We start from the raw sequence: 19,297 nt of genomic DNA, 5'->3' as shown, positions 1-19,297 counted from the left end.
GCCTGCTTTCTCCTCTCCTGCTTGATGGAGAAATGGTTTCTTTCTCTCTCGTGTGCCCCGCTATGTCAAAGGAGCTGCTGGACACACCAGTCTCCAGGGGAATGAAAAGCCACTCAATTCTCTCCCCACACCAATCATTCTCCCACTCCCTGGCCTCTGAAAGGGGGAGGGTCAGAGCAGCTTCCGCCCAACGGCCTCGAGGGGAAGTGAGAGGAGCCAGGGACTTGATTAGGAAACCTGGCACCGAGCAGGAAGGGCTACTAATGAGCACCAGGGGACGTGGTAAGGGCGGGGCCAGTTCTTTCACAGCCAGCTGGGATGCTCGTCAGGAGGCGTGATGGATGACTGTCATTTGGCAGCCTCAGGATTAATGATCTGGAGGTCAGAGGGGAGAATTCCACAGGGAAGGGTCACCGTCCGGGGCAGGGTATGAGACTTGTTGCCTTTTGATGGCAAACTCCTTTTACTGTACACAGACTGCTGCTCCTCTGCCTTGCCCCCTCCCATTGCCCCAGTCTCGCTGAGGTCTCACTGGGCTGCCTGGTGGACCCTAAGCCAACCTGAGCAGGGAAGAGCTGTTTGTTTCTGCTCCATGAGCCTCTTTCCCTAAAGGCACAGCAGTTTTCTCAGCTCTCAATGGCAGCCTCAGCAACTCTTTTACAGGATGGTTCAAGCCAGAGAATGAAAAGGAAGCAATGTGGGCATGGATATGTGGGGCTGCTGCGGCAGGACCAGGCCTCTTCTTTTTCTTTTTTTTTTCAAAGATAGGGTCTCACTCTGTTGCCCAGACTGGAGTGCAGTGGTGCAATCATGACTTATTGCAGCCTTAAGCTCCAGCCATCCTCCCACTCAGCCTCCTGAGTAGCTGGGAATACAGGCGCACACCACCACACTCAGGGAATTTAAAAACATTTTCTGTAGAGACAGGATCTTCCTATGTTGCCCAGGCTGGTCTCAAACTCCTAAGCTCAAGCAGTCCTCCTGCCTCAGTCTCCCAAAGCACAAGGACTGCAGCGTGACCCACAGCACCTGGCTTAGGCCTCTTTCCTAAGTGTGGAGAGGGAGTTAGTGACCTTGAAGACCTTTACCTTGACCTGCTGGTCCTTGGAGGGTCAAGGACAAAGGCGTCATGGAATTAGACCCACAGATTCACAGGTAAAATAACAGAGGATTACCGGCATACTCCTAAGACACATAGCTCATGTGCTGGTTGACTTCTCCCAGTGCTGTTCTGGACAGTAAACCTTCCCCCTACCAGAAAGACAAAAGCCTGATGTGGGCCCCCAGCAGGACAGAGCTAACGTCGACCTCCTTTCAGAGGCCTGTCTGCCCAAACACACCCATGGCCTTGAGTCCACACCTTCCAAGGCATTACCTGGAGTGTCTGAGAGGACCACTCCCAAGGTCCCCTCACACAGGGCTCCTAAGCTCACATTTCCAGAAGCTCCTAGGGCATCTTCACCCATGTGACCCGTTTACTTCCAAGTCAGAATGTCTGTACTGGGCTCATCTTCATTCCCTTAAACTAGCTCCCTTTCCCCACACCTCATTTCTTCCCAGCAACACTACCACCCTTGGAAGTTAGGCAGGAAGGCAGGAACCTCGTGTCAGCACTGGCTCCTCTCCTCTCCCTATCACCCACTTTCAGGGTGCTAGAAGGCTTCATGATTCGTCCTTGGAGGTACCTCTCAAAGGCATCTTCCTTTTTGGCCTGCAGCCACCATCCTGGTCCAGGCCCTCTCTGGCCCACAATTAGATGCCTGCAGTAGCCTCTTATCCATACGATCAACTTGCACACTGCAGCCAATCTTATTAAAATACTACTTTTACCATATTACTTACTTCCTTGTTTAAAAACCTATGAAAACTCTTATTGCTTACCTAGCCCATCTCACATGTCCAATCGCATGACCCACGTTCCTCAACGCTCCCTTAAAAGATCACATATGAAGTATTCCTGGCATATCTGAGCAACTCACTTGCACTCCAACTCGCTAGGCCTTCTCCCTATTGCCCCCAAAACACGCTCTTTTCTGCCTCCAGTCAAATCCTCTACAATGTCCTTCCACATCCACTCCTTCCAGGAAGCATGTTCTCACTACCCCAGTTCATGTGGGTTTCTTCCCTCTCAGAATTTCTATCATGCCCCTGTAAGTTCAGCAAATTGTCCTTCTCTAATTGTTTCACGTCTGTTCATCCGACATCCCTGGAGGACTGTCAACTCTATGAAGGCAGGGGTTGTCTTTCCTTTACCATGCCTACCATGCCTTACAGCGTTTAATAAATTAACCTACCCAGCCATGTTTCTCAGAGTCGAAGCAACCAGCCCCATGGTAATTCAATTGAGAATCTTTTTCCAAAGTTTCTTTTTAGAGACAGGGTGTCACTCTGTTATCGAGGCTGGGGTGCAGTCGTGTGATCATAGCTCACTGTGGCTTGAACTCCCGGGCTCAAGCGATCCTCCCATCTCAACCTCCTGAGGAACTGGGACTACAGGGGCACACCACTATGCCTGGCTAATCTTTAAATTTTTTTGTAGAGACAGGGTCTCACTATGTTGCCCAGGCTAGCCTCGAACATCTGGTCTCAAGGAATCCTCCCACCTTGCCTCCTGAGTAGCTGGGATCTACAAGCTCCACTCATTGCACCCAGCTCTCAACTGGGAATCTTTTTTTTTTTTTGAGTCGGAGTCTCACTCTGTTGCCCAGGCTAGAGTGCGGTGGCAAGATCTTGTCCCATTGCAACCTCCGCCTCCCAGGTTCAAGTGATTTTCGGCTAATTTTTGTATTTTTAGTAGAGACGGGGTTTCACCATGTTGGCCAGGCTGGTGTCGAACTCCTGACCTTGGGTGATCCACCCGCCTCGGCCTCCCAAAGTGCTGGGATTATAGGCGTGAGCCACCGTGCCCAGCCTCAACTAGGAATCTTAAACACACTTCCCACACGCCTGTGACGTGCCTGCTGGGACCCTCACAATTGAGGCCAAAGGGGAAAACAGGTGTCAAAGAGCAGGCAGTGACCAGGTGTGTGACAAGCATAAGACAGATGTGGCGAGTGTTGAACCAGCATGGCAGGGCTTGCCCAGCTGAGGAAATGCTGTCCTACAGGTCACCTTGGACAGCTAGCTTTGAAACTCCATCTGCAAACAGCTTTCAGAGTTTGCACTATTTTCTTTTGAATCTTTTTTTTTTTTTTTTTTGAGATGGAGTCTCACTCTGTTGCCCAGGCTTGAGTGTAGTGGTGTGATCACAGCTCAGTGTAGCCTCAAAACCCTGGGCTCAGGTGATCCTCCCACCTCAGCCTCCTAAGTAGCTAGGACCATAGGTGCACACCATCTAGCTCAGCCCAGTTAATTTATTTTGTTTTTTATTTGTTTTTATCTTTTGAGACTGAGTCTTGCTCTTTTCCCCAGGCTGGTGTGCAGTGGGGTGATCCCAGCTCACTGCAACCTCCGCCTCCTGGGTTCAAGTGATTCTCCTGTCTCAGCCTCCTGAGTAGCTGGGATTACAGGTGAGTGCCACCACACCTGGCTATTTTTAATAATTTTAGTAGAGATGGGGTTTCACCATGTTGGCCAGGCTGGTCTCGAACTCCTGACCTCAAGTCATCCGCCAGCCTCAGCCTCCCAAAGTGCTGGGATTACAGGCGTATTTTTATTTTTTGTAGAGGTGGGGTCTCACTATGTTGCCCAGGCTGGTCTCAAACTCCTGGACTCAAGCAATCCTCCCACTTCAGCCTCCCAAAGTGTTGGGATGACAGGCGTAAGCCACTGCACCCAGCTGAGATTTTCTAGTGTGGTTCGAACCACCTCTGAAGGCAACTCCCCAGAGAGGAATTACAAATTCATTTTGAGTAGTCAATGGATTAACTGCCTGGCTATTTGAGATGGCATCTTTGAAGGACAACGTTGTTATAGATGTAGAAATTTCATTAAAAATTAGCCTCTTTATAGTCAAACACAAAGTGACTGTATTATATTAGACTGAGAGCTGCTTAGGGCAAGGGGGACACTGGCAGATACAGAACCTGAGGAGACAAGAAAGGGTCACAGTGGTGTCTGAAGTCAAGGTTGTAACCTAACTAATCAGTGACCTCTTCCCAGAGGGGAAAATGGACTCTTGTGGGAACTGTCATCATACCACAGAGAAACCGCAGGTAAGAGGCGCACTGGAAGCCGTGGTGGTGGCCCCTGCACCCTACCGTGTGGCCCAGCCCCACCCGCGGCATACTTCGGAAGCTGCTGTTTTCCTCACTCCACAGTGGACTCTCCTCACATAAGCCCCCATGCCCTGCTCAGGCACCCTGGTTCTGGAGATCAAGCTGATAAGGAGATTGGGAACATTCTTCCCTGTGGTTGGCCCTCTGTTAAACTGTTAAAGTGGCTCCCAGTGCAGGCTGGCCACTTGGTGCCATCAGAAACAAAGCGGAGGCTATGCCGAAGGCTCTCTCTAGATGACGCTGGGGCTTTCTCCCATCGGATAATCCAGACACAAAAGCCTGCTGTGTCTTTGATTCCTCTAACAACTGAGAGAGGCAGAATCTGCAGGGTGGTCTCAGCAGTTTGCTTTGTGCTTAATGGACCTGGTAGCCATTTCTCTTGTCCAAAGTAAATTCTACTATGAAGAAAGAAGGCCTTTAAGCTAAGTTTACCTGCTGAACAAGAACCAATAGGCAATTGACAGACTCAGGCCTCAGTTTCTGCAAATGTGAAGCGAGGAATTTGGACTAGATGATTTTCAGTTCTAAAGTCTATCAATAAAAAATTAAAACAAAATTCTGCTGATGTACCTTCAAGCCAGCAACATACAAATTGATAAACAAACAAAAATTGGTAGTTGTGATTATTACCAAAGGGAGAATGACTTGGTTTTAGGAACCTGCCTGAATGACAGAGTAATGTTGTCAAATGGCCTTGATACAGACGGTTTGAGATTTTCTCTGTGAAGGGCCCCTGGATTAAGACCAGATTTGTGAAGTTCACATCCACAAGCAATGGCTCCTTTCCCAGCCTTTGTGGGAGGGAGCAAGGGGCTCTGGCCTGCTCTCTGGACGGTTTTCTATCTTCCTCTAAGGAAGCTCTTCACCTGAGAGAGACAGGCCTCTGTCCACGATAAATGCAAAAGCAACCCGCAGAGCACTGGGAAGGAGGCAAACACCCATTGAAGAGAGTTCTTTGTGGGTCACTGGTGTTGGCCCTACAGGAGACCAAATCTCCACCCCCATCATGCCTCCCAGAAGAGGGTAAGCACCTGATGGGGAAGCCTGTGGACTGTCAGTCACTGCTATCAAAGCAGGAGCTAGGATTGAGGGTAATTAATCATGCTCTCTCTGACAGGAATCCAGGGCCTTATCTGCACCCCAAGAAGTGCCGCTGGTCTCCAGTTCCCTCCTCAATAAAGGAGACTGACAGTTGCAACAAAGAGGCCCCTTATCAGATTTCAGCCAGGGAGCCTGCAGCCCGAGGGAGGGACGGATGTAAAAGGCTTTTATGAGGGCCATGGACCCAGTGAAGCTGGCGGGACTCCTGGGGCTTTAACCCTTGTTGGTGGGAATGCCGCTGGGCGCTGGCACTAGCAGACCACAGCTGTGATCAGCAGCTTCCAGTGCAGATGTGGCCAAACAAAAGCTGCTCCCTGGTACTTTGTTTTCCTTCCTGCCGCTCAGACAACCAAGACAACCTGAGCTGGGGATAGGGGTGAGGGCAGAAGAAAAGATGGCCTCTTCTTGCTTTGGAGACAAAGATGAGAGATGGTAAGAGTGTTGAAGGGAAAGTCACTTCCTCCCCATTGCAGAGAACGGGCCGGTTCCAGGGAAGTCCAGAAGCAAACAGGGGCAGGGACCCCAGACAGACTCATATGGCTGCCTTCCTGCCCACTGTGCGGGGTGAGGGCCCAGGACCCAGGGTATGGCCCTGCCAGGGACCCTCACTGCTTTTTCCTGGCTTTGAGAAAGATCATTAATCATTTCCATAGCCTGACTGTCAAAGAGAGCTGACCAGAGAGCCTGGAGAAGTTAAAATCTGTGTTAAGCAGGGAATATGTGCAGGCAGGCAGGCTTCCTGAACATTCCTCTGCATCTTCATTCTTGCCCTGCTGCAGGCCTGCTCCAGGCCTGCTCCCCAGAAGCCAGTAGAGAAATGACTGCTGATTTTCCCCCATGACTTGTTCATATAGAGAATATCACAGCAGATACTGGCGACTACTAGAGGGGACAAGGGCTGAAAAACTACCTATTGGGTACTATGCACACTACCTGGGTGACGGGATCAATCATACCCCAAACCCCGGTGCCATGCAATATATCCATGTAACAAACCTGCACATGTACCCCTTGAACCTCTAACAAAAGTTGTAATAGGAAAGGAAAAGAGAAAGGGAAAGGAAAAGGAAAGGTCTCCCGCTGGGAAACCAGGCAGCAGTGTCTGGCAGTCGGCCATGCAGCTTGTAGTTGCCCTGTTCCACAAGACAGGGCAGAGGCAAGGATGTGCCAATATGCTAGTATGGACTGACAAGAATCCTTAAGCCTTCCACCTCCAGTTGCCCACTGAGTGGGTCTAACTTACATACAGTATAGTATAGTGCATTAACCTTAAACATACAGCTCGCTAGATGTGTACTTCCAAATACACCTCTGCAACCATCCCTTACATCAAAACATAGAACTTTTTTTTTTTTTTGAGACAGAATCTCAACTCTGTTGCCCAGGTTGGAGTACAGTGGTGTGATCTGGGCTCACTGCAACCTACATCTCCTGGGTTCAAGTGATTCTCCTGCTTCAGCCTCCCAAGTGGCTGGGATTACAGGCGCTTGCCACCATGCCTGGCTAATTTTTGCATTTTTAGTAGAGACGGGATTTCACCATCTTGGCCAGGCTGGTCTCGAACTCCTCACCACAGGTGATCCGCCTGCCTCAGCCTCCCAAAGTGGTGGGATTACAGACGTGAGCTACCACGCCCGGCCAAAATACAGAACATGTCCAGCACCCCTAGAAAACTCTCTCATGACTCTTTCCAATCAGTATCCATCCCTCCACCCTACCCACTCTGGAAATAAACTGCTATTCTGACATATATTTTTTTGAACTTTATATAAATGGACTCATATAGTATATATTCTGTGTCTGGCTTCTTTTGTTCCATATCAGGTCTGAGAGTCATCCTAGTGGTGTATAGCAGTAGTTCATAACTTTTTTTTTTTTTTTTGAGACGGAGTCTCACTCTGTAGCCCAGACTAGAGTGCAGTGACATGATCTCGCCTCACTGCAGCCTCTGTCTCCCAGGCTCAAGCAATCCTCTCACCTCAGCCTCCCAAGCAGCTGGGACTACAGCAGGTGCCACCACATCTGGCTTTTTTTTTTTTTTTTGGTAGAGATGGGGTTTCACCATGTTGCCTAGGCTGCTCTTGAACTTCTGAGCTGAAGTGATCCGCCTGCCTCACCCTCCCAAAGTGCTGTGAGTACAGGTGTGAGCCACTGCACCCGGCTAGTTCACAACTTTCTACTGCTGTGTAGTGTTCTAGTATGTGACTATGCTACATTTATTTATCCATTCTACTACTGATGGACATTGGAATTCTTTCCAGTTTTTGGCTATAATGAATGGAGCTGCTATGAATATGCTTGCCTGTATCTTTCAGTGAACACAAGCACTCATTTCTGTTGGGAATATACCCAGGAGTGCAACTGCTGGGTAACAAGGTCCAGGTATGTTTAGTTTTAGCAAACACTACCAAACAGACTTCCAAAGTAGATGTATCCCTTTACACTCCCAGCTGTAACGCATGGGAGAGCTGGTTGTTTTACAACCTTGGAGGCTAATTTTAAACTCATTACCTTTTTTGCTACTCCAGCTTCGACTAATCTCTTTAGGTGAAGTTCAACAGTAAATGTAATATTGTATTCTGCTATGCCTAATAATAAGATTATGGTGGCTGGGCGCAGTGGCTCACGCCTATAATCACAGCACTTTGGGAGGCCGAGGTGGGCAGATCACCTGAGGTCAGGAGTTTGAGACCAGCCTGGCCAGCATGGTGAAACCCCATCTCTACTAAAAATACAAAAATTAGCTGGGTGTGGTGGCAGGCGTCTGTAATCCCAGCTACTCGGGAGGCTGAGGCAGGAGAATCGCTTGAACCCAGGAGGAGGAGGTTACAGTGAGCCGAGATCGCATCATTGCGTTCCAGCCTGGGCAACAGAGCGAGACTCTGTCTCAAAACAAACAAAGAAACAAAAAAAAGATTATGGCTATGACAACTGCATTCAGAGAAACTGGCCAATGAGTCAGAAGGAGGTGGACTGCGGGGTCTTCCCTGCTTTGCCTGCCACTGGGCAGATCTGGCTGGCATCTCCAGGAGGGGAGTGGAAGGCTGGCTGGGCTGGGGCACACCTCATGGGCCTTCTGGCCTGAGCAGTGCATGGCTGTCTGAGTTTCCAGTGCTGTCCATGCCACTAGTCTCTCAAGACCCAGCAGAACTTCCCCATGGTGTAAGTAGGCCAAACACTCACTGTAATCTTTCCCTATACCAACTCTTAGATGATTTACTGAATACTGGCTCACTTTGGGACAAAAGAGGCAAAACTATCAAATAACTCAATTTTCCCGTGTGTTAGAAATACCAATAAAAGATTTTGAAGGGGAAGAGGCTGAATTTAATGACAAAAGCAGGCTATTCAAATTAATTGTGACTTTCTAAAACCAGATTCCCTTTCTATGTTTGTGGATAATGGGGTATTTATAGAGTATTATAAGGACTATTAAAAATGGAAAAAAACTATATATTTTTAACAGCAGCTGGGTCACTCAGAGAGAGAAAAAGATCTGGCCTCAGACAAAGGGCTAATCCAGACACTTAAAGATTTGCATTTTAGACTTTCATTTGGGGATAAAGTTAGAAAATGAAGCCCCAAAGCCTATTTCATCTGAAAAAGACAACATATTTTCATCTACCAGGAAGGTTGTCTAGGACACAGACCATTTACGGCAAGATACAAAGAATATACAAGAAATTGCCACCACCAAAAGGCAAAGCAATATATGTCATGAACATTTCCTTCCCTGAGATGGATAGATAAGCACACAACAGAAGGAAAAACACTCAAGTTGCACTTTGAAGCATACTAAGCCCTTTTCCCACAGTAAATTCTTTGTATATTCTGAAGATCCAACAATCCATTTGGGAAAACCAAGGTCAGTTTGCAGCCTTGAACAGAACTGATGGGGGCAGGAGGGCAGGTCTACAAGTGAGAGCTTGACAAAACTTGTCTTCCATGTAGCCAGGCAGTTCCTTAGCCTGGTGTGCCCAGATGGGGCAGGGGCAGGAAAAGAGAGCCTTGCTTGAGGGCATTCTGGGCACCTCCTGTGTCCCCCAACCCCTATCCCATCCTGCCTTGACAGATGGCAGCCTCTGTGCCACTCCGAGTTGTCACATCTGCCCCTCCCTATTTCTCTGAGAAACAGCCCTGATCCTGAGATGAAGACCCATCTTGCACATCAGGTTCTTCCCTGTGTTCATCAGCTAGATGCTCAAAAGCACTACTGGACGGTGGCCTGTGGAGGCAGGCCAGCACCCTCTTGGGGGCAGTGAATGCTGCAGAAGACACAATCCTTGCCTGCTGCCCCAAAGGGGAGTGATGGGGTTGCTGGCTCTAGGGAACAAGTTCCTCAAAGATAAGGCAGGAGAAGCAAAGCACACTGGCTTTGGAGTTAGGAGACTGCATGCTAAGTCTGCTCTGTGGCCTTAGGTGAGTCACTTAACCTTGGTCTGCTTCTTCAGGGTTACAGGTGATAACCTTTGCTCTCTCTACTTCACAGAGCTGGAGCTGAGGGGAGCAGGAGATCAGATAATGGGTTGAAAGGGTTCTGAAATGTGTATAGTATAATAAAGATGCAAGTAACATTAAAATCACCATTATCGTCATCATCATCCTGACTCTTTAATGAAACCACACTTTTGTTTCACTTCCTAGGGAATAAGAGAACAAGCTTTTCTTCCTCACTGATGAAGGAAAAATGAAATTGTTTATAATAGCCTTTGCTTACTAGACTTAGAAATTAGTTCCTCCCCTTCGGCACTGAGACTAAATGGAAAATCTATGAGGGAATGGTATTTCAGAAACTACCCACAGGGAGTTAAATTAGCCAGACAATTTTATTTAGAACTGTTTTGGCTTTACGTTTGACAAAGAAACACGTTTTTTGTTTGTTTTTTTTGACAGTCTCATTCTGTTGCCCAGGCTGTGGTGCGATCTTGGCTCACTGCAACCTCTGCCCCCCAGGTTCAAGCGATTCTCCTGCCTCAGCCTCCCGAGTAGCTGGAATTGCAGGCATGTGCCACCATGCCAGGCTAATTTTTGTATTTTTAGTAGAGATGGTGTTTCACCATGGTGGCCAGGCTAGTCTCAAACCCCTGGCCTCAAGTGATCCGCCTGCCTTGGCCTCCCAAAGTGCTGGGATTACAGGCGTGAGCCAATGCGTCCAGCCGAAACGTATGTATCTTTTGCACACACAAGGCAAAAGATGAGCCAAAAGGGGCATCACAGTTCTAAAACCTAACTAATCTTTTCTAGAGAAATACTCTGGTGGGAGTAGGGTGGTGGGGGACAATCAAGGGCAACGTGCTTAACTGAATTTGGCTTCAGTCAGCAAAAGAGGAAATACATTACACAGCAAGGACAGGAGAGAAGCATTTGGTCTCGGAGATTCCTGGTGTCGTTTCACATAATTACTTTGATAGAAAACTGCTAAAGGGGCTTTTCTTCTTTTGATTTTTGTTCATCAAGGGTAGCTCAATAGACACAATCATGGACACACAATACAGACAATAGAAACTTCCAAGACAACTTTAATTGAACCCTCTCATTCTATAGATAAGGAAACTGTGGCCGCCAGAGTGGGGAGGATGTGCTCAAGATTAGGAGAACGAATGTTAGCCCTGGCTTTGCAATATCAGTCCAGAGCTCTTTCCACCTCCACAGGGCACACTGCCTCATGCGACTCCATTCTTCTCAGGCTCCTTTATGGGCAGGCTGCTCTGCTGTTCAGGGAGGGGAGGGGGTCGCCAGGGTGTAAGTCACCCTGGTCTTGCCTAGAAACCAAGGTGCTGAGGGCTGAAAGGCCCATCTGTTGCAGTCAATTCGCCCAAACATGTTAACAAGCGAGAGACACAGCACAAACCAGCAGTTATGGCCTGTCCCTGTCTCCCAATGGACAGCCGTTTTATCACCTGCAGCTGCGGACATTTGGGGCGGCCTGCTGTGTGCTGCCTCCCTCAGAGCCGTCTGCTTCTTCTGTGGGCACAGCCTGCTGTGTCAAAGCTGCCGGTCCCTCTCACAGCCCAGTTGGGTGTCTCCAGGCCTTTAAAACTCAGGCTATTTTCTTTCTTTTCTTTCTTCCTTCCATTTCCCTTTCCCTTTTTTTTTTTGAGACAAGTTCTCACTGTTGCCCAGGCTGGAGTGCAATGGTATGAGCTCAGCTCACTGTAGCCTTGACCTTCCAAGCTCAAGTGATCCTCCCACCTCAGCCTCCAAAGTAGCTGAGATTACAGGCGTGTGCCACCACACTCAGCTAATAAAAAAAAAAAAAAAACGTTTTTGTGTAGAGACAGGGTCTCACTATGCTGTCCAGGCTAACTCAGGCTATTTCCAATGACTCCTGTGATATCTATTGCTTATCTTTCATATTAGCTATGGAGGCCAAGTCCCTGAACTGCTGCCGAGGTCTATGAGGCTTTTCCTTGGTCCCAGCTAACAAGATCTGCCTCCTGTGTCCCCCAGACACTCCACAAGTGACAAGTCACAAATGTCTAAGGGCCCTTGGTCTCACCATTCTGTTAAGAACAAAGACAGCCGGGCTCGATGGCTCACGCCTGTAATCCTAACACTTTGAGAGGCTGAGGCGGGTGGATTACCTGAGGTCAGGAGCTCAAGACCAGCCTGGTCAACATGGTGAAATCCTGTCTCTACTAAAAATACAAAAAAATTAGCCAGGTGCAATGGTGTGCACCTGTAATCCCAGCAACTTGGGAGGCTGAGGCAGGAGAATCACTTGAACCTGGGAGGCAGAGGTTGCAGTGAGCTGAGATGGTGCCACTGCATTCCAACCTGGGCTGCAGAGGAAGACTTCGTTAAGAAAAGAAAAAAAAAAAAAAAAAAGACAGGCCAGGTGTGGTGGCTCACGTCTGTAATTCCAGCACTTGGGAGGCTGAGGCACGAGAATCACTTGAACCCGGGATGGGGAGGTTGTGGTAAGCCAAGATTGACCACTGAACTCCAGACTGGGACTCTGTCTCAAAAGAAGGAACAAAGACAGCAAGCTTCACATGATTAAAAGTGTAATCTGAAGCCCAGAACAGTGTGGTGGTTCATGCTTGTAATCCCAGCACTTTGGGAGGCCAAGGCAGTTGCATCACTTGAGCCCAGGAGTTCGATACCAGCCTGGGCAACACAAGGGCCTCGTCTCCACATTAAAAAAAAAAAGGAAAACACAGAAAAATTAGCTGAGTGTGGTGGCGCACACCTCTCGGCCCAGATTCTCAGGAGGCTGAGGTGGGAGGATCACCTGAGCCTGGGGAGGTCAAGGGTGCGGTGAGCCATGATTGTGCCACTATACTCCAGCTTGGGCAACAGAGTGAGACCCTATCTCAAAAATAAATAAGATAATTAATTAAAATAAAGGTGCAATCTGTTCCCACCCCTCTTTTAAAATTTTCTTTTTTTTTTTCTGAGATGGAGTTTTGCTCTTGTTGCCCAGGCTGGAGTACAGTGGTGCGATCTCGGTTCACTGCAACCTCTGCTTCCCGGATTCAAGTGATTCTCCTGACTCAGCCTCCCAAGTAGCTGGAATTACATCTTCTTCTTCTTTTTTCTTTTTTTTTTTAATTATAGGTATGGGGTCAGACTGGGCGCGGTGGCTCATGCCTGTAATCCCACCAGCACTTGGGGAGGCCAACGCGGGCGGATCACGAGGTCAGGAGTTTGAGACCAGCCTGACCATCATGGTGTGACCCTGTTTCTACTAAAAAAAATACCAAAATTAGCCAGGCATGGTGGTGCATGCCTGTAATCTCAGCTACTGAAGAGGCTGAGGCAGGAGAATTGCTTGAACCTGGGAGGCGGAGGTTGTAGTGAGCCGAGATTGTGCCATTGCACTCCAGCCTGGGCGACAGAGCAAGACTCCATCTCAAAAAAAAAAAAAAAAAAAAAATTATAGGAATGGGGTCTTGCTATGTTGCCCAGGCTGATCTCAAACTCCTGGTCTCAAGTGATCCTCCCACCTAGGCCTCCCCAAGTACTGGAATTATAGGTGTGAGCCCCCATGCCCCACTCCCAATCCTCTTGAATCACTCACTCTAGTTCAGACTACCAGATAAGAGTTTTCTAGGAAGGAGATCGCTGGGAAATAACAACCTCTACACTATCTTCCTGCCTCAGTCTCTCCTTTCTAGCCCAACTACACACTGCCACAACAAGTTTCCTGAAAGCCTACGTTTTGCCTTCAATAACTTAGCTGTATCTATAGACTGAAGTACTAACTTTTTGGGCAAACATAGCCCTTCAGAGTCTGGTGCCAGCTGACCCATCCAGGATGGCCCCTGGCTGTGGGCCACCAACAAGGGTTCTTCCAGCTACACCAGGACCAAATGTGTCACAGCATTTTTTCCTCCACCTACATGGTTGGGTCTGATACACTAGAGCCACAGCTCGTCTCAGAGGCTTTCTGTGTACTCCAGCCCAGGGTGAGGTCCCAGCATTCACTCCTGTAGCACTCAGTCACAGGAAACAGCACTACCTGATATGGCTTGCTCTCATGTACCTGACTGAAGGTAAGATGATTTTCACAAAAATATTTTTTTTCCTTTTTTGATTTTTTTTTTGAGACAAGGTCTCACTTTGTTGTCCAGGCTGGAGGGCAGTGGTGTAATGTTGGCTCATGGTGGCCTCCAACTCCCCGGCTTGAGCAATTCGCCCACCTCAGCCTCCCAAGTAGCTTGGGACTACAGGCATGTATCACTTCGCCTGGCTAATTTTATTTTTTGTAGGGACAAGGTTTCACTATGTTGCCCAGGCTGGTCTTGAACTCCTGGACTCACCTGATCCTCCCGCCTCAGCCTCCCACAGTGGTGGGATTACAGACGTGAGCCACCACACTCAGCTAAGAGTTTTTCTTGCAGAGAAAATTTTACATCTTTATTCTCTTTCCCATCTTTCCATGCCAGAGGGTCTCAACAGGGGACAATTTTGTCCTCCAGGAGACATTTATGACATCTAGAGACATTTTTGGTTGTTGTGACTGAGGGACTGCTATTGGTATCTAGTGGATAGAGACCATGGATACTGCTAAACATCCTGTAGTAACCAGGTGCGGTGGCTCACACCTGTAATCCCAGCACTCTGAAAAGCCAAGGTGGGAGGATCACTGGAGGTCAGGAGTTCAATACCAGCCTGGGCAACATAGTGAGACCCCATTTCTACAAAACAAAGAAGTTAGCCAGGCATGATGGTGCCTACCTATAGTCCCAGCTACTCAGAAGGCTGAAGCAGGAGAAAGGCTTCAGCTCAGCACTTTGAGGCTACAGTGAGCTATGATCACACCACTGCATGCCAGCTGAGGCAACAGAGTGAGACTCTGTCTCAAAACTAAAAACAAAATCCTACAGTGCACAGGACAGTCTCCACAACAAAGGACTATCCATCCCAAAGTCAACAGTGCTGAGGCTGAGAAACCTTTTATTAAAGTAACAAGTAGCAGACAGAACCGTTTCCCTTCTGTTGGTAATGCCAGCAAATAGTGAAATACCTGACATAAGTGCTGAAGACAGGACAAAGATTTACTCAGGACCTGAAGAACCATAAACTGACATTATCAAAGGAAGTCACTCGCTCCTGCTTTGGGTTCACTCAGAAATATACTAGATGGCAATCTGGCAGTCCCAGTTGCCGCAGAACAGCAGGATATGCAGCAAAGACTGCTCTCTACTGCTGACTCTCAATTATGGGGCAGCTGGCTGAAGGACACAGATGCACCCAAACCTCAAGCAGCTTGAATACCCTGCATGTGGCAAGCTGAGCCGGGAAAACCAACAAGACTGCTCGCACAGCAAACATGTCCTGAGCACCTTCCTGCCTGGCCCTGTGCTAGCACTGGGGACATGAAAGAATGACAAAGTGGTCCTCCTTGAGGAGCTCCTAGTCTAGTGGGGACATATAGTAGTAAACAGTTACTGATCTTCACAATTGGCTTGGCTGATCTCACTTCCATTTTCCTTTAAAAATCCTTCAGGGAAGGGAGAAAAACAATGAAGTGGAAAATAAAGCAGTGGAGCTCCACTGCTGATTAAAATCTATATTACTATGGCAGCCCCTTTGAGACAGGATCAGCTCCTGGGTTTGCACCAGCTGGGCTTGTGGAGCTTGTAAATAATTAAAAGGTAATTGGAAGGGGAGACCAAAGTATTAAGTGGATTTCTTTCTCTCAGGGCAAACGGGGAGGTTCATTGCTGCCAGTCACATTATCTTTCAGGATTTCATATATATATATATATATATATATATATTTTTTTTTTTTTTTTCTTCTTTATTTTTGAATGGAGTCTCACTCTGTTGCCAGGATAGAGTGCAGTGGCAGAATTCTGGCTCACTGCAACCTCCATCTCCCGAGTTCAAGCAATTCTTCTGCCTCAGCCTCCCAAGTAGCTGGAACTACAGGCAGGCGCCACCACACCCAGCTAATTTTTGTATTTTTAGTAGAGACGGAGTTTCACCATGTTGGCCACGATGGTCTTGATCTCTTGACCTCCTGATCCACCCACCTTGGCCTCCCAAAGTGTTGGGATTACAGGCAGGAGCCACTGCGCCCAGCCTCAGGATTATATTCTTGTTTTTTACTGACACATGTAGTTCCAGGTAATAGCTGGAGGAGCAAACTAATGAGGGCTGCTCAGATTGCTTTGATGGGCTTAGAGATTGGGGAAAACTAAGATTCAAAACTTTCGATTGCCTTTTTAAGCAAACCAGCAGTAACAAACATGCTACCAAGAAGGCAATAAGGCTGCCAAAGGTAAAGGAGTGGGAGGAGGGAGGGAAAGAGACAGAAATGAGCTTAGAATATTTAGCTGCTGGGGGCTGCCATTACAGCTTGGCCCAGGATAAAGAGGAAGATTTCATTCTTAAGTCTCAATAAAGTTGTTGACACAGGCACCAAGGGATGCATGATCAGCTGTAACAGGATGCTGGGAACAGGCTACTTGGAGTAGTTCTCTCCTATGGTTTTGTCCTGCGGGTGATTAAGGTGGAGCCACACAGGTTGCTGAAGGCCTTCTCCTAGAGAGGCTGGGGTGCTGGCCATGCATTCTGAGGGCTGACTTGGCTGGTGAACCCATTGCTATGACTGAATACAAAGCCAGGAAGTTGAGTCACTCAGCTCTAAACTCAGTCACACCATAGTCTATAGTGGAGATGGCTCTTGGGTATGTGCAGGGAGTGAGGAGAGAATGAAAGAGAATTGGGAGGGTGCGTTATAAAGCAGATGGCGGCTGGGCGCCGTGGCTCATGCCTATAATCCCAGTACTTTGGGAGGCCAAGACAGGTGGATCACTTAAGGTCAGGATTTTGAGACCAGCCTGGCCAACATGGTGAAACCCCATCTCTAGTGGAAAAAAAAAAATACAAAAATTAGCCAGGCATGGTGGTGGGTACCTGTAGTCCCAGCCACTTGTGAGGCTGAGGCATGAGAATTGCCTGAACACGGGAGGCAGAGGTTGTAGTGAGTTGAGATCATGCCACGGCACTCCAGCCTGGGCAACAGAGTGAGACTCTATCTCAAAAAAAAAAACAAAACAAAACAAAAAAAAAAAGCAGACGCCTATGTACCTGACCGTTAAACTGCAGGAATGTTCTAACCAAGCCAGCAAATACAAACATCAAAAGTCAATGGGTAAGAAGAAAGTGTTGGCCTTTCCTTTCCAAGGATCATTTCAGACTTTTCCAAAATATCCTGAGGGGCCTCTATTCTTTCACTTACCTTTCTCAGTCTCCATGAGACTAGATACACCAACAAGAAGCCTTACATGCTAGATTAAGTGAAGTCCAGGGTAGCTTTAAGGCTTAAAAAAGGCATATTTGAATTTGAAGTGATTCCAGAGACCAGTTAATTGGAAGAAGAGACACAAAATCAGGCAGGGCCAAATGTGGACGATCATTCCATCTACTTTGCGCCAACGCCTTCTCTGTCCTCTTCAATCTGGCTATCAGTTATTTGGCTAAATCCAGAACCAACTGGCAGTAAATGCCTCTTGTCCTCCTGGATGAGGATTAGTGGTCCAGGATGTTTAACAGTGATTAGCACACAGTAGGCACTCTATCAGTATTCCCTGAATTGGAACGATGAGTAGATGCACACTCACCCCTCTTCTGCATAAAGACGAAGAGGTCATCCAGGAACTCTTTCCTTTCAGGATCACCGTCCAGTTCATACAGCTGCAATCCCAATCCCCCAAGAAAAACACACAATGAAAAATTCCATCTTGCTGAAGTCTTATACCAGTTACACTATGGCCATCTGAATCACTACAAATGCAACTCACTGGCTACTTCGGTCCTTATTTCTTGGGAAGCAGCTATAACAAGCCACTGCAGAACTGCCCCTATCTATATCACAAAGGAAATATTACAGACCTTGGCAAAATCTCGAGAGATCTCTCTTCCCCGGCCTCCATCTGCATCATCACTCCAGGCCAAACCACCATTCTAAAAGGGAACAAAACACAAAGTTGAGAGGGGCAAAGGAAGAGAAAGAGTTAGGATGGAGGGCAAGGCAATCATTTAGGGCAAAGATGAAGATGCTTAGCAATTGGGCTATCCTCACTCATACTATAAAAGACACCTCAGAAGACTAAATCTGCCACCCTTACAGGGACATCTTTTTTTTTTTTTTTTTTTTTTGCTTTCGATTTGGTTCCAAAATAAAGAGGGAATCGGGTGGAAGAATCTTCTTCATTTGTTGGAGAAGGGTGGGTGTCATTTATACTTGATAATCCTGGAAGAGGAAGACACAAAGGCCCACGTTGCTTAGAAGGGGCTCATTCCCAGCTGATCCTCAGAAGCCATCACTCTGAGATGCACCACTTTCCTGCAGACTGGGAAGATACCTCGCCTGGTTTCCTACACAACACTCTAAGTGATAAGGGTCAAAGCAAGCAGCACATACATCCTGAAGTTGGTCTCTTAGCCAAGCCTCACCATTCAAAACCCTAAGCCGCATGGCAAGAATTCATGGTGATACGAGGGCCACCATGGCCTGAGATTGTTCCCAAGGTACAGACTCTGTGCCACTAGGGCGAGAGTTCATTTTTATTAGAGAAACAATGAAAATCTAAGCCCATCTTGAGTGAATGGGTTGAAGCAACACCATTCAACTAAATAGGAAGGAATGGCAAATATTCTTTAAACTTGCTTCCCATCTTTATTCAGTCCAGTAACTCTTTTTTTTTTTTTTTTTCTGAGACGGAGTTTCGCTCTTGTTGCCCAAACTGGAATGCAATGGTGCGATCTCAGTTCACTGCAACCTCCACTTCGCAGGTTCAAGCGATTCTCCTGCCTTGACCTCCTGGGTAGCTGGGATTACAGGTGCATGCCACCACGCCCGGCTCACTTTTTTTTTTTTTTTTTTTTTTGTATTTTTAGTAGAGATGGGGTTTCACCATGCTGGCCAGGCTGATCTCCAACTCCTGACCTCAGGTGATCTGCCCACCTTGGCCTCCCAAAGTGCTGGGAATACAGGCATGAGCTACTGTGCCCAGCCAAGTCCAGTAACTCTTATTCCTCCAATCAGGTATCTCTTCAGCGGAAAGCCTTTCCTTCAACCATGGCTATACTAAGTACTCTAGAAGCAATCTCTGTTCACTTCTAGCTTAGATTTTTAACATATTATTTGGAAAGTATCTGTCATCCCCACCATATGGTAATCTCCTTGAGAGCAAAGGTGTCTTATTTATCTTTGTCCTCAGGCACATAGCACATTGCTGGTACACCAATTAAGCACCTCTTCAAAAAATATACAGATACCTTAGAGGGGGTTTAAAAAGTCTTTGTGCTAGTGAGGGTATGAACTCTCACAGGAGAACTCTGTTGTTTACCCCGACCCACCGGTCAGTGGAGGTCCCACACCAAATCTGTCATACTCATTTCTCCCATAGGACCACAGGCGCATGCGCACCATGCCACCCAGCTGCCCGGGGTATGTATGTGGTGAGGAAAGGACATGTGGAGCTGGGGAGCAGTGGTTTCTTGGGAGAACATTCTTTGGA

The 19,297-nt window shown here is 47.6% G+C and overlaps 1 protein-coding gene across 1 annotated transcript in view; it reads right to left on the bottom strand.

Annotated features, from left to right (window-relative positions):
* Nucleotides 1–19,297, bottom strand: part of ARID3B (AT-rich interaction domain 3B) — a 58,976-nt gene that overhangs the window by 6,820 nt on the left and 32,859 nt on the right. The window contains exons 3-4 of the mRNA XM_025390834.1: nucleotides 17,667–17,738; nucleotides 17,396–17,468 (exon numbers count right to left, since the gene is read on the bottom strand). Coding sequence (XP_025246619.1) covers nucleotides 17,396–17,468; nucleotides 17,667–17,738 — 145 coding nt within the window. The remainder of the gene's footprint in view (nucleotides 1–17,395; nucleotides 17,469–17,666; nucleotides 17,739–19,297) is intronic.

Source organism: Theropithecus gelada, chromosome 7a, assembly GCF_003255815.1.
Source record: "Theropithecus gelada isolate Dixy chromosome 7a, Tgel_1.0, whole genome shotgun sequence".
Classification (NCBI taxonomy): Eukaryota; Metazoa; Chordata; class Mammalia; order Primates; family Cercopithecidae; genus Theropithecus; species Theropithecus gelada.
This window is presented reverse-complemented; position numbering and strand designations above follow the sequence as displayed.